Here is a 23,875-nt window from a genome sequence, read left to right on the forward strand (position 1 = left end):
ACATTGCACAGACATTTGGGAAGCAGCTCAGAACTGTGTCCACCCTTCTTCCAATATTACTGGTGGGCTGTGTCTAGACTGCATCCCTTTTCCGTAAAAGGGATGAAAATTAGACATCGCAATTGCAAATGAAGCGGGGATTTAAATCCCCCCTCCCGCTTCATTTGCATAAATATGGCTGACGCTTTTTTCCGGCTCGGAGCTTTGCCGGAAAAAAGCGCCAGTCTAGACGCGGATCTTTTGGAAAATAAACCCTTTTCCGAAAGATCCCTTATTCCTCTTAAAAAAAGGAATAAGGGATCTTTCGGAAAAGGCTTTATTTTCCGAAAGATCCGCGTCTAGACTGGCGCTTTTTTCCGGCAAAGCTCCGAGCCGGAAAAAAGCGGCAGCCATATTTATGCAAATGAAGGGGGGGGATTTAAATCCCTGCTTCATTTGCAATTGCGATGTCTAATTTTCATCCCTTTTACGGAAAAGGGATGCAGTCTAGACACAGCCGTGCTGATTAGAATGCCCAGAGCCCAGTGTTTCTGGGGCAAGTCTTTAAGGTGCTATCCTACCCTCCCCTTAACAGCACAGGGGTAGAAAACTGACTTGGACATACAGAGCATCTGGTATCACCACTCATCCCTCCATAATGTTCCTCCACAGGGAGAAACATAAGAACAACCATACTGGGTCAGACCAAAGGTCCATCTAGCCCAGTAAGTAGCCTGTCTTCCAGCAATGGCCAATGCCAAATGCCCCAGAGGGAATGAACCAAACAGGTAATCATTCCATGATCCCTCTACTGTCATCCATTTCCAGCCTCTGACAAACAGAGGCTAGGGACACCATTCCTACCCATCCTGGCTAATAGCCATTGATAGACCTAACCTCCATGAATTTATCTAGCTCTTTTTTGTACCGTTACAGTCCTGGTCTTCACAACATCTTCTGGCAAGGAGTTCCACAGGTTGACTGTGTGCTGTGTGAAGAAAAACTTCCTTTTGTTTGTTGTAAACCTGCTACCTATTAATTTCATTTGGTGATCTCTAGTCTTATGTTATGGGAACAAGTAAATCAATTTTCCTTATTCACTCTCTCCATGCCTGTCATGACTTCTATCATGTCCCCCCTCAGTCTCCTCTTTTTTAAGCTGAAAAGTCCCAGAAAGTCCCAGCTGAGAAGAGCCAAATAGAAGGGAGAAATCTATCCCTTGGGGTAGTAGGCAATGCTCCTGCATACTCTTCACAATCTCTGCTCATGATTAAAAAAAAAAACATAACTTAAAAATGACTTCATAGGTATTGTCTGCAACAGGGTAACACCCTGTTCCAGGGATATCTCTGATGATGTTACTACATAATGAATCTAAAAGCTCACTGTTGTTTCTGATATTCACATGGCAAGGATTTGTGACTCAGTCAATTCTTCCTAAACTTTTTTTTTTTTTTTTTTTTTTTAATAAACTGAGAGAAAATGAGGCACTCAGAAGCTATGACAAATGAGGCTATGTGAGTACAATAGATGGATAATAGGCTGCTTCAAGGCAATCCATTTTAGCCCCAATCCCCATAACAGCCTCTCATTTCCCATGCCTAAGTCACCTCCCTTGCCACTGTACTGCTTCATGTGCGTGAGATCAGCAGGGGGAGAAGAGTCAGAGGGAGACAGCAAGAAGAACATCCACAGTAATAAGCAAGCTGATCTGCAACCCATTCTTAGTGCCCAGCGCTATCTGCATCTGCAAAAATGATTCGCGGATAGCCGCATGCACTCCACAGATGCAGATATCTGCAAATTCGCAGATTCTAGATACAAAATGTGTAATGTAGCTGCATCTGCAAAAACGAGCTGCAGATATCCACATCTGTGGATCTGAAGTGGATATCCATGGTTTTGCAGGGCTCTACCCATATTCTCCTGTTTGTCCACAGGCCAAGAAAGCATAACATACAGGACGAGAGGATGAATGAGGGGTAGCCTTCAGGAAAGGCCTATAAATCAGATCAGGTAATGCCAGTCTGAATATTAAATATAACTGTTGATTCATGAACTCTATTAACACGGACATTGTTTGTATTTATTCATTAATATTTGTAATGTATGATGTTTCCCTACCAATGTAAGTTCTACTGCAATAGGGAAATATAACAAAGGGAAAACTGAATGGGCTGCCTGGTATTTTGGGACAGCAACTGAGATCAAGTCACTTCTTCTGAATTTCCTTGAAGTTTAGGATTATTGGTTAATAGTAATCATTGTCTGTTGTTTCCTGAGAGCAGCTCATCTGCAAGAACACAGCTCACTCCAGACAGGTCCAAGGACTGTGATATTTAAATAAACAAACAAACCCTTTAAAACAAGACTGCAAAACTGGGAATTCTCTGTGTACATGTATACACACATATGCAGTTCACAAAAGTGACATCTGTAATAGTAAAAAAGCTAAAGTGGAGACTTGTTTGTTTGTTTTTAGCTGAGATAGTGACAGTACATAGTCCAGTACATGCTATAGGCTTTCAGTAGTCCAAGCAATGTACAAGCATAAGGAAGTTTGGTCCCTGCCCAAAAGAGATTTACATTCTAAAAGTGACCAGCTTTCTTCTGCTCTAGAAAAAACATTAGGTAAAAACGTAAATCAAGAGCCTTTCACTTTAACTAGCAATCACCAGTTTTTAAACAGGAACAAGGCTTCCCCCTCTTCAAGCCCAGATAAAGTAATAGATACAGAAGACTTCCTGTCACTGAAAAGCTTTTCAATAGAGAAAAGCTCAGACTTGGGTTCACATACTAATCTCTGCTTTTTTGGACAATTTACAGTCATTTCTCTCAGACACTTGTCATCTCCAACAAGCTAAACCTGAGCACACATATTTGGTTCCCCAAACATTTAACCCATATTTTCATCACGCCTGAATATTTCCATCCACAAACAGTATTTACATTATACAGGATGAATTTCTCTAGTCCAGCACACTCTAGTCTGGCAACAACCACAGTTAGCCGGACATCCACTTATCATGGGCATGGCCAGGGCTGGACCGAGCCATTCTGGCACCCCGGGCAGACAGTTTAATTGCGCCCCGGATTGGGGGAGGACGCATGCACGGCCCTGCCCCAGCACATAAGAGAGGGCGCATAGGCGGCCCCGCCCCCGCCCAGCATGTGGGGAAGGGCGCACGGAGCTGGCAGCGGCAGGACACACGTGCCCGGCCTGGCTCAGCCCAGCTACTGCCACTGGCGCGCAGCCCTGGGCTGCCCGTGCCGGGCCCCGCGGCCATGGGGGGAAAGGGCGCTGCTGGCAGGCACTGGGGGTTAACACGGCCCCCACCCCCAGCAGCCACTGCAGGGTGGCCGCTGGGAGCTTCTGCAGCCCACGATCTGGGAGCCAGGCGCCCCCCATTGGTTGGTGCCCCAGGCAGCTGCCTGATGGTATTTTGTCTGTGGGCTTCTGATCCTTAGTTTTAAAATAGTCTGATCAGCCATTTGATGTCAAAGTAAAATAAACAGACAGAACTGATTCTGTACAAACTCATTCATGGACTCTCAACAGTTTGAAGAAATTCCAAACACAGCAAAATCTGAAAATACAATTTAAATATAACAATGCAAATGCTAGTTCCTCCTCTTTAGCTTTGTTTGGTTTGATTTTGTTTTGGGTACACATTCACTGATCTTGGTGCAGATAAATGAAAAAAAAAATTAAAAAACCATAGAAGTAGAAACTGATTGTGCAACTTTAAAGAAAACAATTGTCAGTTCCAAACCAGATAAGTGATCTGTTAAATATTTTCAGCCTTCACCAGGGGAACGTATTGGCTGGTTCTATTGATAATTTCAATAGAACTTAAAAGTATCCATTCAAATCCATTTCCTAGTCAGTTATGCAAAACCTCTTTACAATTACTTCTGAACATAAAAAACAAAAATTCTTTTCTTCTGCAGTTCAATTACAGTAGTTATTTTGAAGTCAGAAGAATGGAGATGCAAGTACTTGCAACTAAGAATCAATAATCCCCACAATGTTGTGCATAAAATTATGTGGCACCTCATGACACTATTCAGTTTTCTAATGAAAGCATTACAAAAAGTGAGGGCTCAGAGAAGTCTAGTGCCCATGTGCCATTCATACTTGTCCAGGCTATGGTTTGCAACTTAATAGCACAAACAATTGTGGTACTGTTGACCTCTTCCAACTTGCATAAGTTAAGCAACTTAAAATACAAAGAGCTTTAAATAGTCAAGAGCCTCTCATGATGAATTGCTAACTAGTAAGAAAACAGAGAAAGAAGAGAAATGCATTAAGACAAATTTAGTACAACTGTATTTACAGGTACCAAGAATAAAAACCACAATAGTCATGAGATACCAGAGGGCAGAAGCCAGTGACACCCAAGAGTACAGTACACACACATTGAGCAACTAAACTTGACATTGAAATAAAAGAATGAAATGTCAACTTGGTTCAAGGCTACCCAAATCTAGAATTGTAAAAATATAGAATTCATTCTGTAATATAAACAAAGATACACAATGTAAGTGTCTATATTCCAGTTTAACGTGTCACTATCTTTGCTGTATGCAGAGTTTGGTTTGAAGTCACAATTAATATAGACATGTCCACAGCTAGAGAAGAACATCGCTATAGAAAACAAAAGAAGCAATAGAAATAATATTGCTTTCTGTTCTAAGTAGTAGTAATGGCAGTTATGCTTCTTACACACAAGAGAATCACACCATTATCTCATATCAACATTTTTTTCTCAAAAATAAACACTAAATGGCTAAGGTTGGATCTGAGGTCTCTGAGGACTTGTCTATGTAGGGAAATTAACTAGCATAAATCATACCAGCTATAGTTGTACCAGCATAACTCCCCATATGGACAGTCTTTCTCCAGAAGAAGTGTCTACAAAAGCAGCCATACTAGTGTAACTATAGTGAAGAATTTTTCATCTGAAGAAGCGGACTGTGTCCATGAAAGCTCATGGTACCATGTACATGTTTTGTTGGTCTCTAAGGTGCTGCTAGACTATCTGCATTTATGTTTTTCCAGTTACAGAGTAACACGACTACTCCTCTGAAGCGCTAGTGGTATGATTATGCCAGTGAACTCCCCTTGTAACTAGATGGAATAGATTGGTAGAGCTCAAGGATATGCCTTCACTGCAGTTAGTTACCTCAATCATCAGTACACAGGTTGACCTAGCTTAGGGGACGGCACCCACACTGCAAAGCTATATCTGAGTGCTTCCACCGTGGTACTACACTCATTCATCTGAGGGCTCTAGGTCAGACCCTTAGAGTCACTGCCCACAGTTGTTAGCGCTGCAATTGAAGCATTCTATGATTCTTTCATAGGCCAACTACCCTAAGCATAAAAGCAACACCACATTTGGGCAAGAGATGTATTTATCAAAAGGAATCATGTTAGGGGCAAGCAAAATCTAGCCCCCAGCCCAGCAGGCACTTCAGACAGGCTCCTTACTTGCCCCACTCCTGCACACTACTCAGAACTGCTAGGGCCACATGCTCTTGCGCACTTTAAGTCGGGGGGGGGGGGAGCTTTGTGCACTGCCCCCACCCCTCAGCACTATCTTGCAGCTCTCATTGGCCAGAAACCAACCAATAGGAGCTACCTGGCCCATATCTGCAGCACTGGCAACCCACAGAGTACTTTCCACCATGGGGCTCACAGCACTTGAAGAAGCACATGGCTCTTCCCCACCACCTCCTGTACCTCTGACCCAAGTCACAACCCCCTTTCAGACTCTGTAACTCCTCCTGCATTCCTCCTCCAGGTCAAAATCCTTAACCCATGCCTCCTCCCAGACAATGCATCCCAATCCTTTACCCCAAGTCTCCTTCTGCACCCAACCTCCATCCCAGACCCTGCAACTTCTCCATTAATATAATGGAAAAGTGCGCTCCATGACTACTTATCAAATTCTTGGAGTGGCTACCCCCATAAAAATTATCAGAGCATGAGTTGATTCAACAGTCAAGTCAATGGTTAAAGTAGAGATGTAAGAATTTAACCAATTATCCAATAAGTATCAGCTTATCTGCTTCTGTTACCAATTAATCTCTGTCTTGCAGTCACACACTGGCTCCCAGCTGCCAGCCCCATTTCTGAGGAGCCATTTGCACTGCGGGCTCTGCAATATAATACTTATACTACAGAGCCTGTAGCACAGGGCAGCCAGCTCCCATGGAGCCGCAGAGAATGCCTCCACCCTTTTTTTCCCCCTCCCTAGTCCCACCCAGCTGTACAGCCCCCAAAACGCTAACCATGGAACCACCAGGATTTTTTAGTGGTGTCACACTAACTGTTTTTAGAGCTTTTACACATCCATAGATTAAACTCTTATCAACTTCAGTAGAACTAGAATGCTCTCTTTATCTAATGGCTGGTCAGTTACTGGAGGTAAGATAGGTCGTTGACCTCAGTACAATGCATTAGGGATGTAAAAGAGTAGTGGAGTTGACTACTCACAGTCTCCTCCTTGCTGCCTCTCTTTCAGAGTCAGCAAGGCGGGAGGAGGAGAGGGGAAGCAGGAGCTGGCTTAAAAGCCAGATTCCCCCTACACCATCTGTGCGATGCCTCTTCTCCCACCCCCGCATTGCTGCCTCTATCAAATGCAGCAGAGCAGGAGGGCCAAAGGAGGCTGCCCAGCAGCAGCCTCTGTCCGCGGGGGCTCCAGGAGTTGCTGGCCCTAGCACGAGCCAGGACTGAGTAAGCCTAGCGCAGTCTGGGCTGGTGCTGGGTCCAGGGCTACCCGTCCTGTGGCTCTGCAGTTTAAATGAGGTAGGAACTAGGCTACCTGTGTGCCCAGCTCTTACTACATTTAAGCTGCAGAGCTGCAGCAGGCTTACTTCTTCTGAGCTCCTTCCCTGATCAACTAATCGTGTAGTCAATACAATTTATATCGATTACCCAATTACTCACCTCTTAACATCCTTACAGTGAATCAGTTTTCAGTGAACAGCTGGCCACACCACAACTGGGATGACCCTGCTTAGCAATCTCCACAGTGATGCAAAGGATCTACTGACCTAGATAATGAAAGATCCTCTCACTGCTAAAGGCGAACCCCAGAATGGGATCACAGTAAGCTTGTGGGTCAGTGCAGAAAAGCTTGCCAGTCACTTTGGAATTTTTTTCCTGTAAGCAGAGAGCAGTCCGAAGCACTGTCCTCACTAGGGCCAGTAAGCTTGGCCCAAACTGTTTTCTAACACTGTAAGCAATACAATCAGAAAAAACAAAATTAACATGGTTCGCAGATATCATTACAAATATTCATGAACAGCACTATAGACTTGTCAGAGGGAAGTCTTGAGCACAGCAAAGAGAAAAATTCTGTTCACACTGAACAACGAAGCCACAACAAAGACCTTTATCAGTGTTATTGTCAAACAAGTTTAAATAGCTAATAGGGTTCTGCTCTTATTGTATGCAGTGTCCAGTACTGTCAATTAAGCACACTTTAATCACAAAAAATTATATTAATACACTTGTTCAGAAGAATCATGCAGTATTAGTTTTAATCAACAAGAGGCAGCAAGTCACAAAGTAACTGGTCTATATCAGTCATTAGACATTGATGGCCAACAATAAGTCCACACACACGTTTTTATAAAACTTTGTGTGCCTGAAGCCCATAATCAAATTCAATTTAAATCCTGTAATATAAGCTTTTATGTCATCTCTTAGGACAACAAGTCAGCCTGTCAATAAATCCAAGTACAAAAGGAAGAAAACATACCCTAGCCACACTCCCTGACACTGTGCTCTTCTCCCTCCCCTCCCCTCCTTTAGCCCCATGCCCCCAACTCACACAAAAATCATATTGGCTCAAAAAACTAAGTGCCTCTATTGATACTTCTAATAAAAGTTTAATTTGGTTCTTTTGTTGGATTTCTTTTCAAAGGAGAAAGGAGCTCCATAAGTTCTGTTCTAAAATAAGCAGACGCTTTTTGATACAGTCTTTTACAGTTTTCTGCCGAGCATCCAAATGGTTATTTATTCCCAACACACTCTAAAGTATATTAATCCTTGCCTAACGGGGATGCATCAGTATCTGCAAACCTGAAACACACTGAGAACTGCCATCTCCCATGGCATATGTTTATACCATTTTGTCAGGATTCATCTCTCTACCACCCCACTTCTGAGTACAGGTAGAATAGAGCACCAAAACACAAGTAGTTTTTCCTCCAACAGTGCTGTCTGTTCCGCTATTCTGAAGATTATTTTAGCTACTGCTCGGTGGCACATATATACTCAAAAAAGGCTATAAAAAGAACATCTGCCATTTAGATAGGTAATGCTGGTGTTTATTTGTAATCATTTTTTGTTTTTATCAATTTTGATTTCCCACAATTGCCAAAGTTTTTGCAAGTGAGAATTATTTAATGAAAGCAGACACTGTAATTCAAAACGTTTAATCTTTACAACCTTTAACACACAAACTGTCAACACCACACCACAAAATATGGAAAGTATGCCTAAATTAAATGTTAATAAGTTCTCAAACATAATTTTTCTTGCCTAGCCTAAGTATACATTGATAGAAATATTTTTCATTAGTTTGAGTGTACAACAAAGTTGACATAAAAGACATTTACTGGTAAAAATCTAATCCTTCCAAACCTAGTTATATGTTGCTTTTTTCCCTTTGTGTGCATTCTGTAACGAGAAAACAGTCCTAGAAAACCAGCCTTCATGAGTTGTAAGAAGCCACAGAATAAAACTTAAAATATTGATCTGTGGTCAGAAATAAAATCTAACAGTGCTGGGCTGAAAGGCAGACTTATTTTGGATTAAATATTAAACATGGAACATTGTGCCAACACAACTGTTATTTGCAGACTTTTAAGTGCCAATTCTGACAGTTAGATGCAATGACAGAAGTTAACGTGTACCCATAAACACTTTTTCTTTGCCTGCTTCCTCATTACAAAATTGTCATGCATGAAGTTGTACCAGAGGGAGAGTTCTGATGTGAGGGTAAGAGGTCAAATTCACACTGTAAAATTGAAAATCAATGACACAGCCTTTAATTTATTCACTCATATGAGCTTCTTCATTTCAAAGCACGTGTCTTAATGTCAATCAGATGATTAAACTGCAGCCAGTCCTGATTATTCTGTGTAATACTAATTAAGTGAGAGCCCAAATAAAGAATGACTTGTTAAAAGGAATAGACAAGTTAAAATAAATTATGCAAAAAAACAAACTAAGTTAACTTAAGGCATGCCAAAAATCCTTTTCAAATGATTAGCAGATTTATCCCTTTATCAGATAAGGCAATAAACTTTCAATGTCAAGATAAAATACAGAAGAGACAGACTAATGAAGAGGAAAGAATGCATTAGGTAAATATTCCATGTGACAAAGCAAGACATATTTCATTAAAACAATGAAGGTCTTTCAACACTGAAAGAAACAAATCTTTCTATGGAAATTATTTGTGTTGAGAAGTTATGCATACATCACATTTCTTCAGCATTCTCTTTCATAGAGGTTACTTGTATGCCCTGTCATTATAGGATAACACTGAGTTCACTCACAAACACTGTCATCCTGTATCAAAACATTAGCATGGCTTTCAAACCTGCCACCTTAGTACAACCGTTGCCAGGAAATTACCACAGCTATGCAGCTCAATCAGCATTAAGATGCTTAAGTGAGTGCTTCTTCTGGTCAATAGGAAACTCTCTCTTCACAAGGACAGTAATCATAGATTCAACTCAGCTTGATTCCAATAAAACATTTTAATCAACATGGTGTAACTATACTATCAAGAGAGATGCAAATGATAGGTTGAAGGAAGAGACTCTCACCCAATTCTTAATCATTTTTCTCTCTGTGTAGCATATTGCAATGTACAAGAACAGTTCTTAAAATACTTTATGGTGTGACAAGATCTAAACTCTGTCTTTAAGAAGTGGATCATAAAGTAAGTCAAATTAGTGCTACTGGGGCTTGGCTATGAAAAAAATAGGCATTAACATTTTAAAGCTACCTTAGCCTTGCCAGGCAGTTAGAGACAATCACACACAAAATGCAGAGTGATCACAAAGTTATATGGCATCCTGAAGCTGCAAACAGATATTGCAACTGGACAGACCTGACCTCTCCAGCTGCCTGCCTACACATCCTTTAGAAAAACACTGCCCATTTGTTTAGCTTTGAAGATGCTCTGAAAACTCTTTTCAGAGGCATCAAGTATACTGAAGGCTTCCCACCACTATGTCAACACACTGAGTAAGCTTCAAAACAGGTGGGAAGCTTTGGAGCCCAGCTTTGAGAGAGATGGGCATTATAATCACAGAATCATTCTAAAGCTCACAGTTCCAATTGCAGCACTAACACTAACTCCCTAAAAAGTCTCAGAGGGGTAGCCGTATTAGTCTGTAACTTTAAAAAAACAACCCAAGAATAGTCCTGTAGCACCTTAGAGACTCACAAAAGATATATAGAGAGATATATACACACACACACTAGAGATTAGAGAGAGAGAGCGCGCTTTCTTGGGCACAAACTCACTTCCGTTTACTAGAGCTGGTTGCAGTTTTCCATCAAAATTATACATACTCCTACCCTTTTTTGTAAGCAATTGGCTTTGCATAGAACTTTGCAGAATGCGTTATATAACAGTTGTAAAAGTCTTTGAACAAAGCTGTGTTATTGACTATGTAAGTGGACTGGACAATATGACCACACGTGAAAGGGATACAGGGATTAAGTACTGGACAGAATCCAATTACAGAAGAAAGAAAGTACACACATACATCAAGTGCCATGCTGCTCACTCAAAGCACAGTTACTCTGATCAAATATGTACTCCTCCCAAAAATAATACTGTAATTTGCTGGTTTCTGAACTCTGGAGCCAAAAGACTAAAGTCATGTAAGTGAATGGGAATTCTCCCAGCAATCTGCCAGTTTTCCAGCAGGATTCTGAAAATCCCAAAGAACCAGCGCCAAGCTTACACGCGCTTTCTTGAAAAGAATTTTTCCAGCCCAGAAGCCTGACTGACTTAGAGTCAACATCAAACATTTCCTTCTGCAAGCTGCAAAGTTTGTCATTTTCTCAGCTCTTCTCCTCCCTTGGGGAGCTGCGTGGGTCAAAGCAGAACTGCTCCTGTTTAAGTCAGGAGATCGGTCGCCCTCCGGTTCTAGTGTGAGCCCAGGAGCAGTTCGGGGTCTCTTTACCCGGACAACAGCTCAGACACCCGAGAGCGGCGGCATGCCCCGGACAGCCAGCCACCCCGAAACGGGAGCGTTGGACAGAGCAGCGCAACGCAGCGCAGCACCCGGCACTTGAAGATACAAAAGCAGGAGGCGGCGAAAACTAACAATTCCACAGCTGAGGCTCTCCCAAGCCGCCAACCAACATGTCCGGAGGTGGCGGGGCTGCGCGCTCGCTGGCAACCAGCCGGGACAGTCCCAGCGCTGGGGAAGGCGCAGGCAGGGCACCAGGCGGCCGAGCAGCCCAGGGAGCGCTTATTCCGCAGCTCCCCGCCAGCCCGGGGAGGGGGACAGTAAATCACCTCCAGGCAGCTGCTCCCTTTTACAGAAAGTTTGTGCCAAGAGCGCTGCGCGCCTAGGAGCCCGAGCTGCGAGCCCCGGGGCTCCTCTGACCAGGAGCGGGACGAGCCCAGGTGTAGCCGAGCCGGCCTCAGCGTCTCTCTTACCTTTGGTCCAGTCCACGACTTGCTTTGGGCTCCATTTGGTGACGGGCTCCATGCTGCTGCTGGGCGCTCTCCGGCCGGGCAGAGCCGCGCCACAAAGGTCCCTGCCGGGGAGCCTGCGCCAGCGGGGCACGCTCGCCCCAGCCACTTGTCCCGCTCCCTGTGCGCCAGCCACAGATTCCCCGCTCCCGCCCGCCGGGCCCGCCCCCGCCCCGCCTCCGCCTGGCTCCTCCTCCACGTGCTTCCCCCTCTCGGCAGCTCGCCCCAAGCCGCGCTGCCGCGGCCTCAGCCGCCCCCTGTTGCGCGGCTCGGCCCCTCTCCGGGCTGCGCCCCGTGGCGGAGGGTGGGGAGCGGCAGGCGGAGCAGCCCAGGTGGCGCTGGCAGCTGGTCCAGCCCAAGCGGGGGCTGAAGCGAAACTCCTGAGAGGCAAGAAAGGCCCGGCTGGCTCAGCCCAGCGCTCCCGGCCCACGCACGCCGCGCACGCCTTCTGCCTCGGCACCAGGCTTTTCGGCGCGGCCAACTTCTGCGGAAGGGAAAGCGGGAGAGGGGTGGCTATAGCCTCCCGAGGGGAGCAGGCCGGCTGGGGAGCCCCCGTTCCTCCCGGCCACTGGCGTAGTGGGGGTGCTGGGAGCCCCTGAACCACACTGTAAGCTCTGCGGATTGGGGTGGGGAACCTCTCTTCTCCCGGCGCCATTTACGCACAATGAAAGGGAACCAGGCGCGGCAAGGCGGGAGGCAGGCTCAGGGCTTCCCCTAGTCTCCAGCCTGGAGCTGGAAATGAGGCGTTCAGGATGCAGCGCTGGGATGCAGAAGGGAATGAGGGCTCCAGCGGGGAGAGTGGGGCTTGGGGCGCAGGAGGGCTCTCCATTCGCTCAGGACAAGGAGTTTGGGGTGCCGAAGGGGGCTCAAGCCTGGGGCAAGGGGTGGGAGTGGGAGAGGGGGTGCAGGTTAGGGCTGGGGTGTGAGGCTGAGGATGGGACCGGGGGTTGGGGTGTAGGAGGAGGTTTAAGAGCAGGTTCCAGGAGGGAGTTAGGGTGCAGGAGAGGTTCCAACTTGGGACACAGGGTTAGTGGTACAGGAGGGGGTTTGGGGTGTGGTTTCTATCCAGGTGGTGCTCACCTCAGGCAACTTTCAGTTGACAGTGCAGCAGGGCTAAGGCACCCAGCCTGCCTCCATGCTGCTTCCAGAAGCAACTGTCATGTCAAACCCTTTGGCAAAGCAAAGCAAGGCAAGGCAGCTCTAGACAGTTCTTGGCTGGTGGGAGCTGTAAGCTTGGTGCTGAGGGAGGGGGCAGCATTCAGAGCTTCTCTCATCTCCCCTGAACCTAATGGTTGCAGGGACATACCACCAAGCCTAATCTCACAGCTTCAGGATTAGGGAGCACCAAGTCTTGGGTCCTGCTGCACAGCGACTTCCTACAGGCAGGATGAAACAAAGCAGTGGGCCGGATCTGGCCTGTGGGTTGCAGGTTTCCTTCCCCTAATATAAACCTCTTCAAACCAGGGGTTGCAGCAGCACTGAGTTCCACCACATGTTTTCTTTGTTTAACAATATCCCCAGGGGTGTTCTTCCCTTTGCCTGAATCTCATTTTCACTGTGACAGCCTGGATTGGTTCTTAATTTTTGCCAGGGCTGAGACCCAGCACATCTCAGCTTGGCAGTTTAAAATTACAGCAACCTCTGGGCTTGTCACCTCAGTTATGAAAATAAAATTGATTGAGATCCAGCACCTCTTCCTTTATGTATTAAGCACTAGTCTGGATCCTGCAAAAAGCTGGGGAAGGACCCCCCACATGGAACTTAAAATACCCAACCTGAGACCTTGGGTTTAAATTCAGCTGGAGCCATCTGGAGCTGACCTCCAGTAAATATTTTTAAACCATGGGATCCCCAAAACACCCCACATGGCAGAAGGCCCAAGCCCCAGCATGCATTGAGGGGCAGAAGTCCCAAGCTCTGGGAAATAATCTGAGAGAATTTAAGCACCATCTAGTCCCTATCGGACAAAGATGTAACCCACATATGCCTAAACCTATGCATTGGGAGTAGCCCTATGGAAGTGGGACTGCCCAAGTGAAGCACATTGAGTCTGCCAAAGCAGGGCCTCAGGATGCACATCTCTCTAGCTAATGATCTCAGATGTGGTTCCAGAGAAGAGACTCTCTTAGTAATATAAGAGTCATGGCCTTGATCCTGAAAACATGCACACACTAAACTTGAAGGCTGTGTCTAGACTGGCCAGTTTTTCCAGAAAATCAGCCGCTTTTCCGGAAAAACTTGCCAGCTGTCTACACTGGCTGCTTGAATTTCTGCAAAAGCACTGACTTCCTACTGTAAGAAATCAGTGCTTCTTGCGGAAATACTATTCTGCTCCCATTCAAGCAAAAGTCCCTTTTGTGCAAAGCTTTTGTGCAAAAGGGCCAGTGTAGACAGCTCCGATTTGTTTTCCACAAAAAAGCCCCGATCGCGAAAATGGCGATAGGGGCTTTTTTGCGGAAAAGTGCGTCTAGATCGGCACGGATGCTTTTCCGCAAAAAGTGCTTTTGCGGAAAAGCATCCATGCCAATCTAGAAGCTCTGTTCTGAAAATACTTTTAACAGAAAACTTTTCAGTTAAAAGCATTTCCAGAAAATCATGCCAATCTAGACGCAGCCGAACAGATTAGGGCTGTTTGGAACATATTCAATCAGTTACAGTTTCAACAACAACAAAATTCTAGGATTTTTTTTCCCACAAATTTCATCTTACTTCCCCATCCCCTATTTTCCTTCTAGGTCTACTAATAAAGCTAGTGTCCATATTCAACTTTCCAGAATTATTTACACTTACAGCAGTGGTACTACTTTTTAAGTGCTTAGTGAAGGCGCTGCCTACACCAATGGAAAAGCTTCTCCTATTGGCATAGTTTCACCTCTTCTGTGAGATGTGGTAGCTATGTCATTAGGAAAAGTCCTCCCTTCAACATAGCGCTGTCTGTGCTGGGAATTAAGGAAATATAACCATGTTGCTTAGGCCAGGTCTACACTAAAAGGGAACCTCAAATCAAGATACGCAATTAACGTAGCTGGAGTCAACATTCCTTGTTTCAAGGTTTCCCACCGTCCCACAATAGGAAGCTGATGGGAGCAAATGCTCCCATCGGCTTCCCTTAGTCCTTGCAGAAACAGGAGTACTAGCCGTCAGTGGGGGCACCCTCTGAGTTTGATTTAGTGACTCTTAACTAGACTCATTGAATTGAACTCCAGATCGATAGCAGCAGCGTTGATCTTCCCTTTAGTGAAGACATGGCCTTAAGGATTAAGATATTCTACATCCCTGCCATGACATAGTTATGCCAACATGAGCTGGTGCTGTAGACCAAGCCTCCCTTTCTGAAGGTTAGCATTTACAGAAGGAGCCAGCCCTATTTTATGGCCCATTAAATAAGCATTATATAGTAGAAGCTCAGAACAACAAAATTACCAGTTGAGTCAACCACACCTCATTTGGAACCAGAAGTATGTAATCAAGCAGCGCGCATGCACACACACGCGCACACACAAGTACTGTACAGTACTGAGTTACATGTAAGTTTCTAAAATAAATAGAGAAAGTTTTAATAAAGATTTGAAAAGGTAAGGAAACTTTCTGTGCATGTTTCATTCCAATTAAAATAGTGAAAAGCAGCATTTTTCTTCTGCATAGCCAAGTGTCAAACTGCAGTATGTCAATATTCAGTTATAAACTTTTGACACAACAATCAACCATAACAATTTGTTTAGTTGCCAACATTTCAGAGTTGCAAACAACCTCTGTTACTGAGGTGTTCATAACTCTGAAGGTCTACTATATTACAGCTGGTCAGAAACTGGACTTCCCTTTCCATGAAAATTCTGAAATTCCAAAAAAACTTATAAAATGGAATAAAAAAATCAAATTTTCTAATGCAACAGGAATTCCTATTTTTTTAGGAAAACACCAACACTGTATTTTATTTTTTATTTCTCTATACACTTCTGAGGTTCCCCAAGCTGTTCTAAGTTCCAGGAGCCTGCTTTAATGGAAAGCCAAGAACCCTGGGAGCTAAAGTTTTGAGACAGCCAAAGATTCAGCAACCTGAAAAACCTAAAACCCCTGACAGGCTGCCCAGAGGAGGATAGGTTGCTGAATAGCAGGATCACCTCAGAGATGAGAATTATTTTCTAGTCAAAAATCAAAACTGCCTGGCAAAATTGATTTTTTTCCTTTGGTAGAAAATTTTGAATGGTTAGAAAATGATTCTTCCTTTGGAAAATAATTCTAACAGAAAATTGCCAGCCAGTTTTAAGTTACATACTGCCACAGAACCTGGAGACCAGGACAAATCTGAAAAGTTGTTTTCCAGCAAGCAGCAAGTGTACATGTAATGATTTTAGGCTCAGGTGAGTCTAGCTGCAGCACACTTTTTCATTCTCCCAGGAGCTGTTAGTGGGGTGCAGTTGCAGTGAGGGAGGCAGAATGCTCATATCAGAAAAAAAAGTCACCCATTATTAAGACATAAGCACGTTTAGGAACCCACTCAATAGAGACTCTTGGCATAGGAAATTGGAACCCATTCTTAAAATAAAAACAAATGGTTGTATAGGACGGAATATGTTCTAATGGTTAAAGCTGGATATCTACATTCCACTTCTGGAGCAGACAAAGACTGCCTTAATTCCTGATGTGGTGTTATTTGTTTCATCATCTTTGATTCAGTTCTCCAATCAGTGAATTGTAGATAATGTCCAAACAACTTTACTGGGGCATTGTATGGTTTAATTCATTTATGTGTTAAAGCATTTTGAATCCTTATATGGAAGGAATTATTAAGATGCAAAGAAGTGTTATAATCTAACATATTCTGTTAAGTAGTTCTTTTAGCAGTTTTAGTCTGAGACTATTCAAGTAAAACATATAATCTTAAGAATTTAATCCTTTTACATTAAGTGTAATAGCAATGCTTTGTTACACTGGGATCAGAGAACAGAATGGGACTAGAGATAGAGATTTGAATATTGTGTTTTAAACTGAAGTTTCTTGCACAGGGCCTCCAAAATGAGCACTCACTCTGAAAACAATTTCAGATGCTTTTTTTCCAAAACATATCATAAAGCAAGGATTTGCTATACCATAGGGATTTTTACAAGGGCACGATTTGAGAAAATGGAGGGATTAAATTTCAAGCCATTTGAGATCAGTAGTTGCAGTAAACATTTTAAGGAATGCCATATACTCCACTGTAACTGGGAAACTCACACAGGTTAGCAATTGGTGGCATGGATTACTTTTCATCTTTGGAAAAAATGATTTATGATGTTTACTGTCTTTCAGAAATTTGCAGAAATTGGGGACACTGATGGTATGTGGGGAAGAGCAACCCTAGCCACCTGCAGTATTATTTATTTATGTTATTAATTATTTTTATTATTCAGCATTTATATTGCAGTAGTGCCTAAGACTCAACTTGATTGGCTGGTTGATACAAAAATGTTCAAGATAGTTAAGTCCAAAGCAGACTGTGAAGAGCTTCAAAATAATCTCACCAAACCAGATGACTGGGCAACACAACGGCAGATGAAATTCAATATTGATAAATGCAAAGTAAGGCATATTGGAAAACATAACCTCAACTATACATATAAAATGGAGAGGTGTAAATTCGCTGTTACCACTCAAGTGACAGAGGGGTAGCCATGTTGGTCTGGATCTGCAAAAGCGACAAGGAGTCCTGTAGCACCTTATAGACTAACAGATGCATGCATCTGACAAAGTGGGCCTTTGCCCACGAAAGCTTATGCTCCAATACATCTGTTAGTCTATAAGGTGCTACAAGACTTCTTGTCACTCAAGTGAGAGATCTTGGAGTTCTCATGGATAATTCTCTGGAAACATCCACTCAATGTGCAACAGCAGTCAAAAAAGCAAACAGAATGTTGGGAATCATTAAGAAAGGGAGAGAAAATAAGAAAGACTATCTTATTGCCTCTGTATAAATCCATGGTACACCCACATCTTGAATACTGCATCTAGATATGGTCACCTCATCTCAAAAATATATATTGGCAATAGAAAAAGTTCAGAAAAGGGCAACAAAATTATTACGGGTATAGAATGGTTGCCAGATGAGGAGACATTAGTAAGACTGGGACACTCTTTTCAGCTTGGAAAAGAGACAACTAAAGTGGATAGAATAGAGACCTATAAAATCATGACTGGTGCGGAGAAAGTGAATAAAGAAGAGTTATTTACTCTTTCCCGTAATACAAGAAAGGGTCACTAAATGCAATTAATAGGTACCAGGTTTAAAACAAAATGGACTATTTCTTCACACAACACACAGCCTGTGGAACTCCTTGCTAGAAGATGTTGTGAAGGCCAAAACTATAATAAAGTTAAAAAAAAAAAAGCTTGATAAATTCATGGGTGATAGGCCCATGAATGGCTTTTTGCCAGGATGGGCAGGAATGGTGTCCCTAGCCTCTGTCAGTAACAGGAATGGGTGACAGAAGATTGATCACTTGATGATTACCTGTTCTGTTCATTCAGTACTTGGCCTTGGCCACTGTTGGAAGTTAGGATACTGAGCTAGAAACCTTTGGTCTGATCCACTATGGCTGTTCTTATGTCCTTATGGCCCCGTCATGCAAGGTAAGTACTGCAGGGGCATATCAGCATCCTCACCAGGAGCACTTCCACCAACTGAAGAGGGACAACGTGGGATGCTGAGAGCTAGTTCTCTCAGCTCCACACCGCACTCTATCCACAACGCAGTTGCACCCTTATCGTCTTGCCTCCTGACTCCCAGCTGGGAATGAGAGGAAGCTGCCCAGGGTGTCTCACCTCCACACAGGGAAATCTGCACCTGGAGACTGGTCATCTGCCATGCTCCCAATGAGGAACCAAGGTGAGGGGGACAGTTGGGCTCCCAGTGGGGAATGGAGAGTCCACACTACAGTCCAAGCTGGGAGCCTGGATGGCAGCCCAGCTTTGAGCAAAGACTTGGCAGCAACCCAGCTCAGGAGCTAGTTTTCCAATATCACAGATCCAACAGAACCTTGACATTGACAAGACAGTCAACAGCCAGTTAAAGAATGCAGCGTCGACACAGACATTGCATCACCCTAAGTACTCCAGTATAAGCCCTACTCTTCTCATAGAAGTGGCATTACTATGTTGATGTAGTAAGGGAACTTACATCTATGGGAGAAAGGCCGTAGTGTATACAGTACACTATACTGACATACGTCAACATAAGCTGCTCTATGTTGACCTAACTCTATAGTGTAGCCCCAGCCTGAGGCTATGTCTAGACTGCAGAGTTTTTCTGGGCTACAGGAGGAATCCCAGAAAAACTCTGCCATGTCCAGGCAACTCATATGTTTTTTCGGAACAGTTTCCAAAAAAGCGGGCATGTTCTTATGGCATCCCTGTATTCCTCATTTTATGAGGAATAAGGGATGTTCCAAAAGAGTAGGTTTTTCCGACATTTGGCCCCGTGTAGATGGGTCAAATTTTGGAAAAGCCGCTTATGAAAAAACAAGCGGAAAAAGATATGCAAATTGTGATTTGCAATTTGCTTATCTTTTTCTGAAAAAAACCGGCAGTGTAGACATAGCTTGATATGATGATAGGATATTGCTTAGGTGTTAGAGAAATGCTTTCCCTCTTATTCTCCCTTTAATTCTATTTTGGAGTAGCCAGAGCCCTAGTACTGAATGGGAGCCACTGATTGCATGGAGGAGTATCCCAAAGACCAGGAGTGGAGCAAGAAACTGCTGTGTTGCCAACGCATAAGATTTTACGCAATACTTATGACAGTTGTTGGTATTTTTCTTGATGCCTTAGCTCTTGGAATCATGTGATTGCATGGAATCTCAGGTTTCAAAAAACAAGGTACAATTTTAGCCCTCAGAGTTGCAGAGAAAAGCTTGAATACATGAACCCTAAAAGGCTCAAAACCCAGAAGGCAAATTTAAAAAACCCATGTCACCTTCATATTGGTGCACATAACAAAATTCACATGGCAGAGATTGTACTGAGGGGTTCAGAGTGTGGGAGGAGGCTCAGATTTGGGGCAAAGCATTGGGGTATAGGAGTGTGAGGTATTCAGCTGAGAGTGCAAGCTCTGGGGTGAGGCCAGGGCTGAAGGATTTGAGGTTCAGGAGGGTGCCCTAGGACTATAGTAGGGAGAGAGGACTCCCCCTGACAGTTCTCTCTCCCTGTAGCAACACTTGGGCTGTGGGGGAGAGGAACAATGTAATGGGAAAGGAGGGTGAGCTGAGGCTGCATTGCTCCATTTCCGCAGCTGCTACAGGTGAGTGCAGGGAGGCTGTGGTGGACTCCTGCTGTGGGCGAGAGAGAGAGAGAGAGAGAGACACACACACACACACACACACACGTTGCTGTTGGTCACATTGTTTAGCATAAGCAGTTACTTCAAGAGACCATTCAAGGTGAAGTGGCCCGTTATCACATACATCCTAGTCAGGAGAGAAGGGCAGCTAAGGCAGATTGTAGTGGTTTATTATAGATTGTTATAATAGATCATAAATCCAGTGTCTTGTTCAGTCCATGATTTTTAGTGTCTAGTGAAGTTATACATATAATCTCCCAGGCTCATCTTTTGAAATTGTTGTGCAGGTTTCCTTTCAGGATGAGGACTGATCACCTGTAGGTGAACACTTTTCACAAAGCAATCACTCTCTATGACCTATCAGTCCCATCGTCAAGGGAAACCTGCACAACACTTTCAAAAGACAAACATGAGAGCTTAAATTTATAACTTCGTTAGATACTAAAAATCACAGACTCAGCAGAAACACTGGATTTATAGTAAAATGCAGGACAATGTAGCACTTTAAAGACTAACAAGATGGTTTATTAGATGATGAGCTTTCGTGGGCCAGACCCACTTCCTCAGATCAAATAGTGGAAGAAAGTAGTCACAACCATATTCTTCCACTATTTGATCTGAGGAAGTGGGTCTGGCCCACGAAAGCTCATCATCTAATAAACCATCTTGTTAGTCTTTAAAGTGCTACATTGTCCTGCATTTTGCTTCAGCTACCCCAGACTAACACGGCTACATCTCTATCACTATTCTGGATTTATAGTCTATTACTTCAATCTACAACCCTCCTCCCCCACATTCTTTCCCATCCACCTACCCCTTTTTCTTCCCTATCATCGGAGGGGTGTTAATGGGCAACTTCACCTTGAAAGGTCCCTCGAAATATGTGTTAACTACTTATTCACAGCAATCTGTTCCACATAGTGACACTATGTTAAGGGCACATCTACACCACAAAATTAAGTCAAGATAATATATGTAAGCTGATTGGGACAGGCAATGTTTCTTTGTTCTGTGTTTGTATAGCACCTAACACATGGGGGTTGTGGTCCATGAGGGTGAGGAGAACTTTCAGACACTACTGCAACAGCATGCAAGTGAACAGGTAGGCTACATCTACACTGGCCCCTTTTCCGAAAGGGGCATGCTAATTTCCAGGTCGTAATAGGGAAATCCGCGGGGGATTTAAGTATCCCCCGCGGCATTTAAATAAAAATGTCCGCTGCTTTTTTCCGGCTTGTAGAAAAGCCGGAAAAGAGCATCTACACCAGTGGTCCCCAACGTGGTGCCCACGGGCGCCATGGCGCCCGCCGGGGCATTTGTAGGCGCCCGCCGACAACCCGGGCTGGCCCCGCTCCCCGGCGCGCGGCGCACTCGAGGCGCCGGCCCCAGGCGCGCGACACTCACCGGCGCCTGGTGCGCGGCGCTCGGGCGGCCCCAGCCCCGGGGCGCATGCGGGTGCCGGTGCCGGCCCCAGGCATGCAGCTCGGGCGGCGGCGCCAGCCCCGGGCCCACGGCACAAGGGGCTCGGGTGGCCCCGGCCCTGGCATGCCCCTGGACGCGCGGCCCCACCCCCGGGCGCGTGAGTGGCCCCGCCCCCGGGCGCCCGGGAGCCCATAAAGGTTGGGGACCACTGGTCTACACTGGCCCCGATTCTCCGGAATAAAGCCCTTTTCCGGAGGATCTCTTATTCCTCCTTCAAAGACTAAAATGCAGTTAGCTACTTCAAAGTAGGAATAAGAGATCCTCAGGAAAAAGGGCTTTTTTCCAGAGGTTCGGGGCCAGTGTAGACCAGTGGTCCCCAACCTTTATGGGCGCCCGGGGGCGGGGCCACTCACGCGCCCGGGGGTGGGGCCGCGCGTCCAGGGGCATGCCAGGGCCGGGGCCACCCGAGCCCCTTGTGCCGTGGGCCCGGGGCTGGCGCCGCCGCCCGAGCTGCATGCTTGGGGCCGGCACCGGCACCCGCATGCGCCCCGGGGCTGGGGCCGCCCGAGCGCCGCGCACCAGGCGCCGGTGAGTGTCGCGCGCCTGGGGCCGGCGCCTCGAGTGCGCCACGCGCCGGGGGGCGGGGCCAGCCCGGGTTGTCGGCGGGCGCCTACAAATGCCCCGGCGGGCGCCATGGCGCCCGTGGGTACCGCGTTGGGGACCACTGGTGTAGATGCTCTTTTCCGGCTTTTCTACAAGCCGGAAAAAAGCGGCGGACATTTTTATTTAAATGCCGCGGGGGATACTTAAATCCCCCGCGGATTTCCCTATTACGACCTGGAATATTAGCATGCCCCTTTCGGAAAAGGGGCCAGTGTAGATGTAGCCGTAGTGTTTACTACAGGGTCTGTTGAAGCTTATAGCAAAACTTGTTGAGCAAAAAAACAAAAAAAGAACTGACCAAGGCAGCAAAACTTGAGGGGGGGGGGGGGGGGGGGGGGGGGGGGGGCTGGGTTGCCTCGCGTACCCCCTGGAATTTCTTCACACCCCCCCAGTTTGGGAACCCATGTTATAGATAAAGCATTTTAGAAATACAGTTTTGGAAAACAAACAACATGAAGTTAAAACTTTTGAGTGAGGGGAAGAAATACACTCGCGCGCACACGCACACACACACACACAACACCCTCTCAATATTAATTACTTTCACTTATCAGAGAACCATCAGTTTGCTTAATGTTTTGGTTAGACTGAGGTTCATTTATTTGGTATTCAGTTGTGCCTGTCAATTAGCCTCCGAGCACTTTGGCAAGACTAAAATGCAGTTAGCTAAAATCCACATATTGATACAAAAGCCAGAAATGTATAGATACACCATATTACCTATGCTTTTCAAACTTCAGCAACAACAAAGCAAATCCCTCCTATCCAAGCCACTGAAGACAAAAGACTGAATAAACAGATGGGGCTTGTAGTGCCCATTTAGCAGTTTAGCAATGGTTAAAGTAATGCTTTATGCTTCTATATTATCTACTACACAGATGCTGAACTCCCCAGATTGTAAGAAGAAAAGCAAATGCTCCTTTCTATTGGCTTAAGATTTTTAGAGAGCATTCATCTGCTGAGTAGCATCTCCTTTGTCATCAACTTGGGCCCAGCCCAGGCCTACCCACAGGCGGGGAGGACAGGGGGAAATTGCCCCAAGGCCTGGAGATTCAAAGGGGTCCTGGGCTCCCAGCCACTGCTACTGCTTCTGCAGGCCCCTTTGAACTGCTGCTGGAGTGTCCTTCTGTGTGGCTCTGAGGACTGGGGGAAACATGCTCTGGTCTGGGCAGCACTAAGGGCTGACACGCTGCCCTTCCCAGGGGCGCAGAGTCAAATTGCCACAGACACTTTGCCTTGGGGCCCACAGTGGCTGTCGGTCCCACTGGGCCAGTCCCACTGGATAAAACCTCCCCCTGGTTTAAGGCATACAGATCAGGTGCATGGTTCTTAATTATTCCTCAGTGCTGGTATATCTGATTCATGGCTGATTTCGTGTTTGTGGGCAAAATGGGTTTTTGTTGACTCTGTATCTCTATGTTGTACTGTACCCGCTTACCCTTAGGCTGCTGAAGGACATCTTTAAGACCTAATTTAGAGCAGAAGCAGAAAGTCCCTAACTTGTCTCCTGTTTCTTTCATGGATCCATTTCTGAATTGCTTTCCTATGTTTCTTAGGTTCACACCCAGACAAACACTGGGCATTTAACTGCATTAAAAAACCCCTGTATCATCCCCACTCTACTCTCCCTTTGAAACAAGGTTCACTGATACCTGACTCTCAAGATGCAATTAGCTGGCATGATTAGATTAACTACTATTTGTTTAATCATGTCTCTGTTTCAAATACTTGTGGCTACAGGAGAAGGGAAAAA

General features: G+C 45.1%; 1 protein-coding gene across 1 annotated transcript in view; it reads right to left on the reverse strand.

Moving 5' to 3' along the window:
- CNKSR3 (CNKSR family member 3) overlaps window positions 1-12,050 on the reverse strand; it is an 87,141-nt gene extending 75,091 nt beyond the window's left edge. The window contains exon 1 of the mRNA XM_075924474.2: window positions 11,688-12,050. Coding sequence (XP_075780589.2) covers window positions 11,688-11,739 — 52 coding nt within the window. The 5' untranslated portion in view covers window positions 11,740-12,050. The remainder of the gene's footprint in view (window positions 1-11,687) is intronic.
- Window positions 12,051-23,875: the final 11,825 nt, after the last annotated feature.

Source organism: Pelodiscus sinensis, chromosome 3 (assembly GCF_052426305.1).
Source record: "Pelodiscus sinensis isolate ZL-2025 chromosome 3, ASM5242630v1, whole genome shotgun sequence".
In the NCBI taxonomy this organism is placed as follows: Eukaryota; Metazoa; Chordata; order Testudines; family Trionychidae; genus Pelodiscus; species Pelodiscus sinensis.